This window comes from Protopterus annectens, chromosome 7.part0, assembly GCF_019279795.1.
Source record: "Protopterus annectens isolate FY-2018-M chromosome 7.part0, PAN1.0, whole genome shotgun sequence".
NCBI lineage: Eukaryota > Metazoa > Chordata > Ceratodontiformes > Protopteridae > Protopterus > Protopterus annectens.
This window is the reverse complement of record NC_056739.1, coordinates 1,065,929,594-1,065,943,909: the sequence shown is the minus strand read 5'-3', so window position 1 is coordinate 1,065,943,909 and position 14,316 is coordinate 1,065,929,594. Positions and strand designations below refer to the sequence as shown.

Here is a 14,316-nt window from a genome sequence, read left to right as displayed (position 1 = left end):
TTCCAATGCTTCTCAGTTACTTCAATATTGTGATATTTGCACAATCCCCAATGCAACAGTCTTGCTGTATTATTATGCCTTTCAATATACAGGCCTTCTGTCATTAATATATCACACCCAGCAACAAGATGTGTGACTGTTTCCAGTTGTTTTACTGAACCTGCTTCTCCCACATGCTCAATGGACTTTGTAAACCAACATGTATGTAGTCCAGTATCCTACGCTGCCAATATTAAGTTTTCATCTGTTGGTTTAAATCCACCTCTCCATAACCATTCCTGCATCAATTCCTGATCAATATGAGGTTGTTTCAGGAGTTTTCTGTACTTGCAACTATATTTATGCCTTTTCCCCATTTCTTGCCTTTTCATCTGATCCTTCTCTTTATATTATTTTTTTTTTTGGCATATTTAGTTGTTGCCTGATTTTTGTCTACTTCTGGTTTGATTTCCATTCCCACTTGACACAGATACCCTTCTGCTAAGCTAAGAAGGGAAGTTATCTCAGTCTTGTTCTTTTCATGTTTCAGAACTTTCACTATGTTTAGATCTGATGAGGTCAGAAGGTATGCATGCAGTCCTATGACTGCAGATGTATACATATATAATCAGTTTCAAGGAGGCCCATACTTCCTTCAGAACAAGGAATATATAATATTGGTATACACTGATTTTTATATATCACTTGATAAGCATGAAGCATTTTTTCTTGTTTTCCTGTCCAACTGATCCAATAGCTTTAAAGACAATCACCCCAAAACTGTGAATTATAACAGGGAGAGCAAATTGGTTTATAGCTTGGACTTTGCATCTAGATGTAGGTGCTGCTTTCATTATTAATTTTAGTCTTCTAAAATATTCCTTACTGAGCTTTGTTTGTATTTGTTCATGACTGTTGATCCTTCATCAATTTAAGCACTCATACACTCCCTCCTGCTAAAGTCCCTTTATATCACATTTCTGTCCCAGACTGATATTTCCTTTGTGGTGCAACTGTCCTGCTTTAAATGCTGCTTTTGCACATTTATCAAGACCAAATGACTTTCTTGTTTCATCTGTGAAAGTTTTGACCACTTCCGGTTGTGCTTTCAGCTCATCTGATTAACTATACAGTTTAAATCATCCACAAAGAAGGAGATGAGAAGTCTTTACAGTGTTTTCTGGCAGCCAGCTTGCAACCATGACCTAATCTGTTAAGTAGACAGCTTAATGGGTTAAGGGCAAAACAAAAGAGCAGCTCTAACAAAGAATCATAATGGAATATCCTCCTTTGAATTTTTATCCCTAGGATAATAATTTGTCCTTTATTATGGCTTAGCTGCAAATTGGTTTGCCAAAGTTTCATGATCACTGTAATATAACTGATCAATGTAATTATTCATCTGTAAGCACTCCTTTATCCATGAATATGGGATGCTGTCAAATGCTTTTTATAATCTATCCTTACAGTACTTAAATTCTTCCCGTTTTTACAATCTCTATTATGACTGTATTTAACAACAATTATCCTCTGTAGAACATGAATTCCTTTGTTACCCTTTTGCTCTATTGCCATGACTGAGTTTTCTAATAAATGACTATAAACTCTGTTGGCATAATTTCCAGTATACAGTTTCTACACTGTCACTATGGAAAGTTATTGGTCTATAGTGTTTAGGATAACTTGCAGGTTCACTCTTAAGTACGAGTATCTTTCTTTATGTTGTAACCAGGTTAGTGTCTGTTCCGGGCGGGCATTTAAGTAGTTCTTATTCAGAGCTAAATCTTCATGTAAAGATGTTAATACTTTTAGCCTGAAGTTAGGTACTGCATCTGGGCCTCGGGTTTTCCAGTTAGGAGCTTTTCTTAATTTTCTTTCAAGTTTTCTGAGTGTTACTTCATTCCATTTCATATCCTGTACATTTGAACTTCTTAATGTTTCTTTCACTTCTATTCATTCAACATCTTTGTTATGTTTCACAGGATCTTCATAGATATTTCTCCAAAATGTATCTATTTCTTCTTTTTTGGTAGTGTTTCTATTCCTTTTGCTTTGTTTCCCAAGTCTCTATAAAACCTTTTTTGTGTCATCAATGAAATGCTTATTTTGTACTTTTCCTTTATATATATATATATATATATATATATATATATATATATATATATATATATATATATCTGCATGTCATCTAATATTTTCTGCCTGTGCTGATATCTTTAGTTTATTATTTGCAAAAGTGTATGATAGAGCTAGGTCTGCTTTTATTACATCTATCTTTCTTAAGTATTTTTGTTGATCTGTTCCCTCTTCAATACTCTTCTAACAGTGACATTTCTTTTCTTAACTGCTTTATAGTTTTCTCTATTCAATACTTCCATGATGGCATTTGAATTCTTCCCTTCCCTTCCCTTACTGCCCTGTATTTTTGGGGTAAGATTTTATCTGTTATCTGTTATTAATTTAGCTGCACTCTAATATATTCTATTTACTTCTGTTATATCACACAAATTTATGTTAACAGTCTTGATTACTGTGTTCATTTGTTTTATCAGACTTCTAACATTTTGGGTCTTATCAGCCTTCTGTAATCTATTTCTTTAACTGATCTTACTATGTCTATCCAGCTCTAGTAAATCAAGCAACTCTTCCCTTAGATCTTTTTCTTCTAAACTTGAAGGCAAATTCTTTATTCTCCATTTCCTGTGGGCATTCTACAGAAAGTTCTAAAACATCTTCTTGTGACATATTCTCTTCAGCTTCATCCTGTGACATCCTTTCTCTTTCATATGGAAATTCACTAGCCTGTCACTCCACAACATTGACTGCTTCAGAGTTGCCACTGTTTCCTGCTCCTTCCCTTGCTGTGCAACTCCAAATTAACTTCTGTACAAGTTTCCTACTGAATGTTCCAAAGTATCTTCATATGTCAACTGATCAGATGCTTCCCATTCCACCAGTTTCTCCTAAATTAATTGGGGACTCATTGTTCTATCATGCTGTGATGTTACTAGAGTTGGATTTTCTACACTAAATCCTTCACTTCTCAGGTAATCCATAACTTCAGTTTACATTTCTGTAATCTCTTCATTACTAATTATCTTTTCTACATTCCCTCATTGTTTTTTTTGTTTTTTTATTTTTTGTATTGTAAAATTTTCCATAGCCGGATGCCTTTGCCTGTACTTCTCTTCAAATATCTTTGGTGCTGCTTATTTTATTAATTAGTTTTGTTTTCTCCTTTGCATAAATACTGCAGCATATTAAATTTCTTTTTCTTTCTCATATCCATATTTCTTATTCAGATGTCTCCTGCTCCTCCAGTTTCCCCTTATTTTGGGGATTCTTTGTTCCGTCATGCTGTGACAAAAAATGTGTTAGACTTTCCACATTAAATCCTTCACTTTACAGGTATTCCATAACTTCAGCTTCTATTTGTTTAACTTCTACTTTACTAACCTTCTGTTCCATGTTTCTCCATTGTGATCTTAATTTTGTTGTGTGAAATTTTCCATATTAATTTATTTATTTATTGACATTTGATTACCGAGAAAGTTCGTCTGGGTAGAAGCCCGTTTTCAGTGGGGGCCCAGGGAGAAAAGCTTTAAAATAAATTATTATTATTATTACTGAGTTATTTGTACCTACTGTTTTTCTTTCCACCCTTAGGTCAAATTATAATAGACAGTAATCAGTTTACAGCCAATACAAAACAATTAGCAGAGAGGTACCAAGTAGAACACATTTTCTTTCATTTCCTGAATGCAGAAACATGTTAGACAAAAAGAATAAGTAACTGGCATATACAGTGTAATCTATTGGTTGAGAGAAAGGACAGTGGCCATTGTGAATGAAAAAGTACATTTGACTGAAAAGCCATTTTGTCAGAAACGGTAGAAGTCTACAGATTGTACTTCTGATGTTGATTTGATCATAGGAGTTGTAAGAGAAGTAATTTAAAAGATTTTAAGTGGACTGTTAATGATCACCCTTACCAGAGTCATAGATGTTTGTGTTTATGCATCAGCATAGATTCATTGCGAGTGGTATTTTTTCTTTTCCCAATGGCTGTCTGCCCGTGGAGTTAGAATAAGGTGGGGGGGCAAAGTCCCCACCTGGGAGTGCAGGGGACTGGCTCGCCTGCAAAAAGGCTTTTTATGGTGCATATATTGTGTAGAATGTGTACAGTGCAACGGCTTTTCTGTCAAATGGCTTTTCCATCAGTTATTTGTACCTACTGTTTTTCTTTCAAAGGCACCTTTCACATAATGATACAGAACCATAATATATATATATATATATATATATATATATATATATATATATATATATATATATATATATATATCTAGATATAGTACCATTGGCATTCACTGAATTGACATTATACTGATGTGGATAATGCCAACAAAGTAACGTTGAAACAGGAATGTTGGCATGTTTCTGTGCATGCACTGATGTTACTTCTCTGAACATGCAAACTTCACGAACACCCCACATGCCATGCTAATTACACACACACGCACACACACACACACATATAAATATATATATATATATACATATGTATATATATATATATATATATATATATATATATATATATATATATATATATATATATAGATATAGATAGATCTATACAGACATACACTAACTCTGAGGTCACACAATCCCCACTGAAAAGCATTTCTACAGTGGTGGGGATTATCAGTTCTTGCACAACATCTGTACTATCAAATAAAGTGTGTTGTCAAAATAGAGGTTGATTTAACATCAAACTGACATGGAACCCATACATGTGTGTGTGTGTGTGTGTGTGTGTGTGTGTGTGTGTGTGTGTGTGTGTGTGTGTGTGTGTATAAATAGGGTCTATATCAGAAGCAAGAACGGTCAAAAGAGCGAACACTCTTTGATCGAGCTTTAAAGATCAAGCTTCTAAACAATGAAGACACAGAACAGCTCCGAAAAAAAAAAAAAAGACAAATGTAAACACCCCCCCTTCTTAAATATACCAGCTCCGAGATTGCACCACAGTGGAAGAAATGGCAAACTTCCAAAGACGGCCTAGGTAAAAAAATTGCTGTTCCGTGTCTTCGCTGTTTAGTGCCTTCAATCTATAAAGCTCAATCAAAGAGCGTTCGTTCTTTTGACCATTTGAGCTTCTGATATAGACCCGTATATAAATATATATATATATATATATATATATATATATATATATATATAGAGAGAGAGAGAGAGAGAGTTTCACTTCAGAATCCTGAAATATCACAATCCTGAACTTCATAATCCTGAAGCCCAAAATCCTGAAAATTCAAAATCCTGAATCCCAAAAGACTGAAAACACACAGGATACATATACTGACAATAGACAACACAAACCATATTACATTCCACCAAATATAAGCAGAGGGTCAAGCCCCCCTGCACCCCCCATGTGGGGGGCTGCGCACCCCACACCCCCTTCTACTAAAATATATCAACACCAAGATTGCACTTCACTACACTATCATAAGTTATGTTGCAGTACAGCAAGTTAAAAGGAAACATTACTAAGGTTACAACAGGCAGTCATAGAACATGTGATGGTATGTTTGCCATTTTGTTCTATGGAGTGCAATCTTGGAGTTCATATATTTAATTAGCAGGGGGTGTGGGGAGGGGTGCTACCTTTGTCTTGTATGTGTTTCTGTGTGTCCTTGTACTGGAATATTTTCATTCTTTGTGTCCTGTATATTTCCAGTATTTTGGGATTCAGGATTTTGAGTTTTCAGGATTTTGGTCTTCAGGATTATGAAGTTCAGGATTGTGATATTTTCAGGATTCTCTCATATATATATATATATATATATATATATATATATATATATATATATATAAAGTATGTATGCAGAGTACTCATTTTGATTTGGATTTATTTTTATACTTACAGTTGGGCAGAGGTGAAAGAAGGTGGGGTTGGGTTCATCTAGCAATAGGGTAATTTCATCATGAAGAATCAAGGGTATACACCATCCAGGGACAATCTAGATTATTAGAATGTCGTTGTGAAAATGAATATTGGAATGGCTATATAATGCAAGCAACTCTTTTAGAATTTCAATGGTCAGAAATTTAATGGCAATGACGTTATTGGAATTTCTGAAGTAGAACTGGATATGCATTTGAGGAGAGAGCAGATCCTGGTAAATAGTTGCTGATTTTAGGGTTGTGGCTTAGCCAATGAGTGGTCTGTATGCCCCTTGCAGAATCTGCTGCATGACTTACTTTGGTTTAATTATTTTTTTATATGAAAAATTTACTCAGGAATGCAGTGTCTAAACTTTTTTTGCTTAACTTTTCATATTACACATAGCAGCTTCAAGGGTTAAATGTTTATTTCATGATGCTACTTTGAATTGTTCTCAGAAAAACTTCCTGAACTTATTTTCTGTTTCTTTCAGGCTACTTATAAGGAAAAATCCAAGCATGTCAAAAAGGGAACAATGAGTTTGAATAAACAAAATATGTATTCAGTACAAATGCACTTCATGCTTCTTCAGACATTCAGTGGCCATTAATGGTTGTAATTTCCCTGCATATATTTCCATGTTACTTTTTAGCTATTTCAATTGCTCAAAGCTAGAAGATATTTGAAATTAAAATATATTGCACATTGTCTTAACTTAAAGCAGGGTTATATCGTTTCTGATATCTGAATTTCTTAACAGTATTTACCAAACCTTTTCTTGCTCATTCTCCCACAGCTCAGTGTATTTTCAAACACCATATGAACTGCTGCATTAAACAAAAAGATAATTATTGTCATTCATTCAGCTGCCTTTTTTTATTTTGAAGATATATTCTGTGTTCCCATATGTAAAAAAAGGCTGTGATTCGTAAAGGACATGAACCAGCCCAAAAAGACCTGCTCCTAAATAAGATTCACACATGGATAACTGCAATTCAGAGATGCGCCTGTTATGTTCAGTGCCACTGCCCCTCTTCACTGTGCCAGGGAAATACATACGTCTTCTGAGGATACAAAGCAGCCAACAGAGATTCAAAGATTGAACAAAGAAAGACATACTTGCAAAGTACAAGCCAGATGAATACCAAGAAGATGTGTAAGCAGAGCAGTACGACAGGTACAACACATGGCAAACCACATAGCACATAGTATGATGGGCAAAATACCTCTAAGCATGAATGTAGCTCATTGTGTAATAATATGCATTGAAACTGCAACATATTAGACTGTTCACCACAAGGAGGCTGTGAGATGGTTTCACTATGGACCTCCTCTAAAAAATGGTTCTGCTACTAAAACATAAACAAAGAAATAAATATAAGATGGAAATCGGATTAATGTAAATATAATATGGAAAGCCAGATTAATGTTTATGCTGCTGACAACAGATAGGAAACTGAAAAAAGTATAAAACAGTCCTTGAACAAAAGAAAAAAACACTCAACATGGTAAAGTGTCCTTAAATCCAAATCACATGCAGTCAAGGAACAACTGAATAAGAAATGCAAGCACAGCTTAAAATACACTTTACTAAAATAAAACAATTTAAAAAATAATAGAAAAAAGAATAAAAAGAAATACAGAACAGATCTGTTCTGTATTTCATTTTATTGTTTTTTATGGTTTTATTGTATTAAAGTGTATTTTTAAGCTGTGCTTAAGTTTCTTATTCAGTCGTTCCTTGATAAAACAATCCTTCCCCAGAATAAAACATACACTTCAACATTATGATTAGTAAACAACTAGCACATTCCTATATGTTGTTAATATATAAAAAATTACCATACTGACCTATCATTTGATAGTATTAGGCATGGCTAGAGGCACAAAGAAACTGGTTTGACTGTTTTTGCATTTCAAAGGAAGACAACAAGTGGCTTACTGCACACCTTGCTGCTTTATATATACAGATGTAGTGTGTGAAAGTGCCCAGTTCTCCCCCATAGTGTCCAATATGTCCTATCCATCTTATATGGTGTACCCCTTTCATTTATAGTTTCATAGGTTGGTACTAGGCTATCAGCCCTAGGGCCTATACAAGCCTAGCCATAACAATTCCCTGGATATTTCTTCCCACAATATTTACTTCTCTGGACCCCTGTCTAGCAGGACGACTGACATGATCCCCGGGGTGAATTTCCTATCTCCCATCCAATCGTCAAGGTTCCTTTTGAAGAGGGCCAAGGAGGCACTCTGCTTGACATGTATGGGCAGTCTGTTCCAGAGTATGGGGAGTTTCTGGGTCAGGAACTTATCCCTCCAGCATGTTTTGTTCATTGTGATGACAAGGTTTAGATCCCCGGAGTGTGTGGCTCTGAGGGATTTCTTTAAGTGGAGCATGTCCAACAGCTCAGGGTTTGACATGGCCTTGCATGTTAAGCAGAGATTGCCTCTGAGTAGATGATATGCCACAGAGTATAGCTGGAGTTTTTTCAGGTGGTCAGCATAGGGCATCTGCTTTAGGCCTGTGATTCTTTTAGTGAGGTATTTCTGCAGCCTTTCCAGCTGTTGCAGATGTCTTGTGAGGTACATACCAAATGGGGCATTGTACTCTATAATGGGTCTAATGAGGGATGAGTATAGTGGGACAATGACCTCCTTTTTCTGGATGAAAAGCCCTTAGTGATGAGGTGTGCCACACAGAAGAATTTCCTGACTGTTGTGGTGATGTGGTTATCGAAAGTGAGACCACTGTCCACCTATGTCCCCAAGTCTCTCATCACACTTTTGGTGTTTAGTGTACTGCCACCTATGTGGTAATTCATGGGTACATGTTTTTTCCCAAAGGGGATAACTATACATTTCTTGGCATTAAGTTTGAGCCCATGGCTCTGGTACCAAGCATTTCTTTCTGTAAGGCCCTTTTGTAGAATATCCACATCATTTGGGGATTCAATAATGGCTCCTAGTTTGCAGTCATCTGTGAACTTTGTTAGCCAGAGTCCCTTAGTGTTGGCCTGTACTTCAGAGAAGTAGATGCCAAACAAGAGCGGTCCCAGGACTGAACCCTGAGGTACTCCACTTGTCATTTGTCTGGAGCTGGATTTGGAGTTGGCTACTTTTACAGTCTGGGTTCTGTCAGTACGCCAGTTGGCAACTCAACGAGAGATGTAGGGATTTATGCCCAGCTTAGGAAGTTTATCCATGATTCCAGAGTGGGGGATGGTGTCGAAGGCCTTGGGGAGGTCCAGATAGGCTGTGTGGACCACCTTCCCCTCGTCTAGAACTCTGGAGACTGATTCAAAGAAGGCAATCAGGTTCAGGAGACAAGATCGGCCCTTCACAAACCCAAACTGGGTGGGGTCCAGTGTTTGAAGGTTGCCAGTGTCTTTGTTTATAAGTTCCATGATAATGCGTTCCATGCCCTTGCAGATCAGGCTTGTCAGACTGATGGGACAGTAGTTTCTGGGATCGAAGGTGGATCCCTCCTTGTGAAGTGGGATAACTGTAGCTGTGCGCCACTCAGTGGACACGAAGCCTGAGGTGAGGCTACGATTAAACATAACACTTAGGTGAGGTGCCAGTTCATTTTGTAGTTCATGTAGTACACAGCCCGGGATGTCATCTGGTCCCACGGATGCTGGATTTTTAGCTTTGGAGATTGTGGTTTCTACTGGTGTGGCCCTGATTACTGGAATTTGGCAATCTTTTGGTAATGAGATGGGCCCTTTAGGGGGTGAAAGGGAGGAACGTCCACTGTGCTTTCAGTGCTGTAATATTATGCCCAGAGACATGTGGCATTGTACATAGGATATTTCCATATGCACTACTACCCTCTCACTTGCCTTTCCAAATCTTACTTAAATTAAACTTATAATGACCCAAGTCACTGAAGTGAACTTTGTGTTGGCTGTAAACAGGTTCTTATAATGGTTGTACAAATTGTACCACATGATCCATGCTCAGAATTTTCATGCTCAATACAGCCATCTCATATCACTCAGTTTGGATACTGGCACTGCTATCAGTGCTAGAATACTTTACTACTAGGCTTCAGTCTTAGACATGGATCAAACACTTATACAAAATAATTCAAATTTTATAGTTTTCTTACACTACATTTTCAGACCACTAGATACAGAAAATGGGAAGCAGTTAGAGCATTCTAAAATCCTATTAAATATAAAATTATTTTTGTAACTTGGATTTAAACACACATCTGCTAATTTAGATCACTGCACACATTTAAATAAAAATGTAAAATATGTTTTAAATGACCTTTTCCATCAGTAGTGTATCCAGGGCCATGTGGGCACAACTTTTTAAATTCAGGTGTACCCATAAATGGACAAATTTCACAACTAGCACCCCAGCCTCGACCCCCATCACAACAGCACTCAGATTTGGTGACGCGGTTCCTGTTGCTTGATGTCATCTGACACATGGTTTGTAGTACTTCCATGAAACAAACATCTTGTCGGTTATCTGTAAATCAAATTAGAAATTACTGTTAATAGCTGTCATAATTAAGAACTTACATACCCCAAAATACAGTAAATATTACTCATAAGATCTTTATTTAAGTACTCTTTTCTAAATGTTACTTATCTAGGACAGTTTTGCTGATGTGCAATATCACATTTCTTGGGAGGTATAGTTTTCCCTTTCCTGCTACTGTTTTCAAGTTGATCATTGTTCTTACATGATGTGAAGACAGACACACAACATTTCACTCTCATTTCTTTCATTTGTTTATTTTATTTTTTTTGGTGTACTTTTTGTCCACCTTGACTGCTGGCCACCAAGACTCCCTCTGATCAAACATGGCCATTTGTTTCATTCCAACTGCATGGTGGGGACATCAGTTAGACAGCCATAAGGATGCTTTATGTCTTTAAGAGCATTCTGGCAATGAGAGTATTTGTGATGGTTTACCCCTCACTCCCTGGACTGTGGCAGTGGCAATCCCCATCACCGTAGATGCTCAAAATGCCTTCCAATTGTGGATGCACACTCCCACACACCTATTATGAAGGCTACCACCCACTGAGGACTTAGGTAGTACAATACCTGCTCCTCCTTGAAGGGGACCTCTGGAGTATGCAGCTGGCTTTAATCTGATCTTCCTTCAAGGATAGGCATATCCATCCTTCTCAGCCCGCGTCATCAAGTGTTTCAGCAACTAATCGAACTTGAGTCACCTGTACCATAGTCAGCACTTTTCTTTCTATGCCACTGGCACTGGCTATTTCTTTGATTTACTGACAGTATATTTCACACTGAGCTTTACTGCTCATTTTCAGATGATAACCCATGACAGTTATGTTCAGTGGAAAACTTTGGCCAAGTCACTAGGAAAAACCTTTTGTCTCTTAACTACTAAGGAGGCCAAGGATGCTTTCTAAAATAACATGGCATTACAGCCATGGAGTTACCTGCAGCCAACTTAGAAAATGTGGTAGAAGAAAGCACTGTGTTGAAGACATCTTGAAAAACTAAATAGCTCAGGCTAAAACATAGCTTGTTGTGACTAAAAGTACTCTGTCCTGCACAAAACCCAATGCAATGGTCATCACAAGAAACATGATGGAGAACCTCCAAAAAGTGCTTACTTTGTATGACACAGCTAACTGTCCAGAGAATCATACATAATAGCTGATGACATCACTCCACAACAACAACTAGTGTAATGGGAAGGCAGTGCTTCACAAGGAACGGCATGGTGAAGTGGAAGTGCAGGGTGAGTGGCAAATCATATGATATCTTAAATAGTGAATGTGTGGTAACTTCGCAACATTGTGATAAGCAGCTTTATATAGTTGCTGCTAGTGGACTTCTTGGGGTCAATATAATGCTTGTTAAATGTCACAATATTGTAGAAGTGCTTTCTGAACGACATGATCAAAGGATCATAGGAAGTTACTAGGCTATTGACCCTGAGGCCCTTACAAGCCTAGCCAAGAATTTAGCCCATGTTCCAACAAGTCAGCAAGCACCCTTTGCCACTGTCCAGCAGGGACACAGGTGGAATCCCAGGGGTGTATTTTCTGTTCCCCATCCAGTTATCCAGGTTATGCTTAAAAAGGTTTAATGAGGGACTCTGATTTGCATGGAGAGGGAGTCTATTCCACAAAAGGGGGAGTCTCTGGGCCACAAATCTGTCCCACCAGCAAGTCCTATTGATGTTATAGATCAGGTTGAGGTCTTGCATGCAGGTTACTCGAATGGAGCTTGACTTGCAGATATGCAGCAGTCCCATCAGGGTGGGGTCTGAGATTGCTTTGCATGACAGACAGAGGTCATCTCTGAGGAGTCTGTAGGAGACTGAATAGAGGGACAGGGCTTTTAGCCTATCTGTGTAGGGTAAATGTTTGAGGCCCTGTATTCTCCGGGTGAGGAACCTCTGTGGTCTCTCCAGCTGCTGCATGTGCTTTCTGAGGTACATGCCAAAAGGGCATTGTACTCAATAACGGGTCTTATAAGGGAAGCATACAGGGATGTTATGACCACCTAGTCCCTGGATGAGATACCCTTAGTAATGAGGTGGGTCAAGTAGAAAGCTTTCCATACAATGGTGGCAATATGGTGGTCAAAAGTCAGTTTACTATCAACCTGGGTGCCCAAGTCTCTCATGACTGATTGTGTGCTTAGGACCTTATTATCAATGTGATAATTTGTGGGGACGTCACTCTCCCCGAAAGGGATGATGATGCATTTTTTGGCATTCAGTTTGAGGCCATGCTTCTGACACCAATCATTTGTTTGGGTGAGACCCTCTTGGAGGATGTCCACATCACTAGGGGAATTGATGACAGCACCCAGCTTGCAGTCATCTGCAAACTTGGTCAGCCATAGCCCACTAGATTTGGCCTGCACCTCCAAGAAGTATATCCCAAACAGCAGAGGCCCCAAGACCGATCCCTGGGGTACACCACTTGTTATGGGTCAACAACTGGAGGTGGCTTCCCCTATTTTGACTAGGTGGGTTTATCAGTGAGCCAGTTTGCCACCCATCTGGTAACAGATGGATTGATGCCTAGTTGAGAGAGTTTATCTATCATACTTGAGTGGGGAATAGTATCAAAGGCTTTGGCCAGGTCAAGGTAGGCGGTGTGCATCGTCTTCCCGTCATCTATGGCCTTGGTGACTGTCTCAAAGAAGTTGACCAAAATTAACAGCCATAACCCCCCCCCCCCCATTAAAAAAAAAAAACAAATTGTGTGGGATAAAGTGTCTGTAAGTTGTGAATGTCCTTGTTAATGAGGTCCATGATAATCTGCTCCATGGCCTTGCAGATCAGGATAGTTAGGCTGATCGGTCTATAACAGGGGTGTCCAACCTTTTCAGTTGCAGGGGCCGCATTGAGTCAACAGAAATGGTCTGGGGGCTACATGTAAAATATATCATGTAGATGGCAAGTGAGGACCAAAAAAAAAGATCTCTCACGTAAACTGAAGAGCAAAAAAAAAAAGGTCTAATACAGAAACATTGCAGTTCCGCATTCAACAGAAGTAGCTCCGTATTTAGTGGTTTTTGATTACATACAAGCCAATCAAAAAGCACTAAACACGGAGCTACTTCTGTTTAATGCAGAACACAAGAAGCTCCGTGTTTAGCGATTTTTTGATTGGCCCGTATGCCAGGTATACGGGCTAATCAAAAAAAAAAAAGCTAAGCGGAGGCTGGCCGGGATTTCAACCGGCAGGGCGGGACTCGGATCAGGCTGCTGATCTCGGGACAGTCCCGCCCAAATAGGGACGTCTGGCAACCCTGTGGACGAACAAAGTCGACCCCCTGGCTGTATTGTAGGTGAATTTGAACAATGAATAAATGAATACAGGGCTAGATTGACAATTAGTGCAATGATTTAAATTTTCTCTCTTCAAAAGACAGTATGGTACTCCTCCCAACATCCTTATTGCAAGAGACCCAAGAAAGGGGTCTGTACCTGGGTCCCCACCATGATCGACCAACTCAATCACCCTCCACTGCCAGGAATAACGTGTACAGATGATCTCACAAATTTATAACCAGTTCCTGCCTCTGTACCATAACCACCACACATCTCATTTGAGAGCCAAAAAAAATTATATTTGATTCACCTCCAAACTACTACCAATTTTTTTTTTTAATAAAATCATCTTTATTTTAATTTTAGTAATATCTCAAATATCTCAAACTTGTGTGACATCATCAAGCCTGATATATTTATAACACATTTAAAGCAAACCTGATAAAATGAGCTGGACACATCCTTTGTAAGAATCAGCCTTAAAACATGATCTTACCGATAACAATTAATACCACTATAAAACCACTATAAACAAATACTATGTCCATCTCCACTTTTAGTGACACAAGGCTTTGAAAATGCAAAGCTGCCCAAC

At 38.2% G+C, this 14,316-nt stretch overlaps 1 protein-coding gene across 3 annotated transcripts in view; it reads right to left on the bottom strand.

Annotated features, from left to right (window-relative positions):
• The window catches only part of FBN1 (fibrillin 1), a 4,097,759-nt gene that overhangs the window by 471,887 nt on the left and 3,611,556 nt on the right, over window positions 1–14,316 (bottom strand). For all 3 annotated transcript variants that reach the window (XM_044077620.1, XM_044077621.1, XM_044077622.1), the window contains exon 58: window positions 10,208–10,414. In XM_044077620.1, coding sequence (XP_043933555.1) covers window positions 10,208–10,414 — 207 coding nt within the window. The remainder of the gene's footprint in view (window positions 1–10,207; window positions 10,415–14,316) is intronic.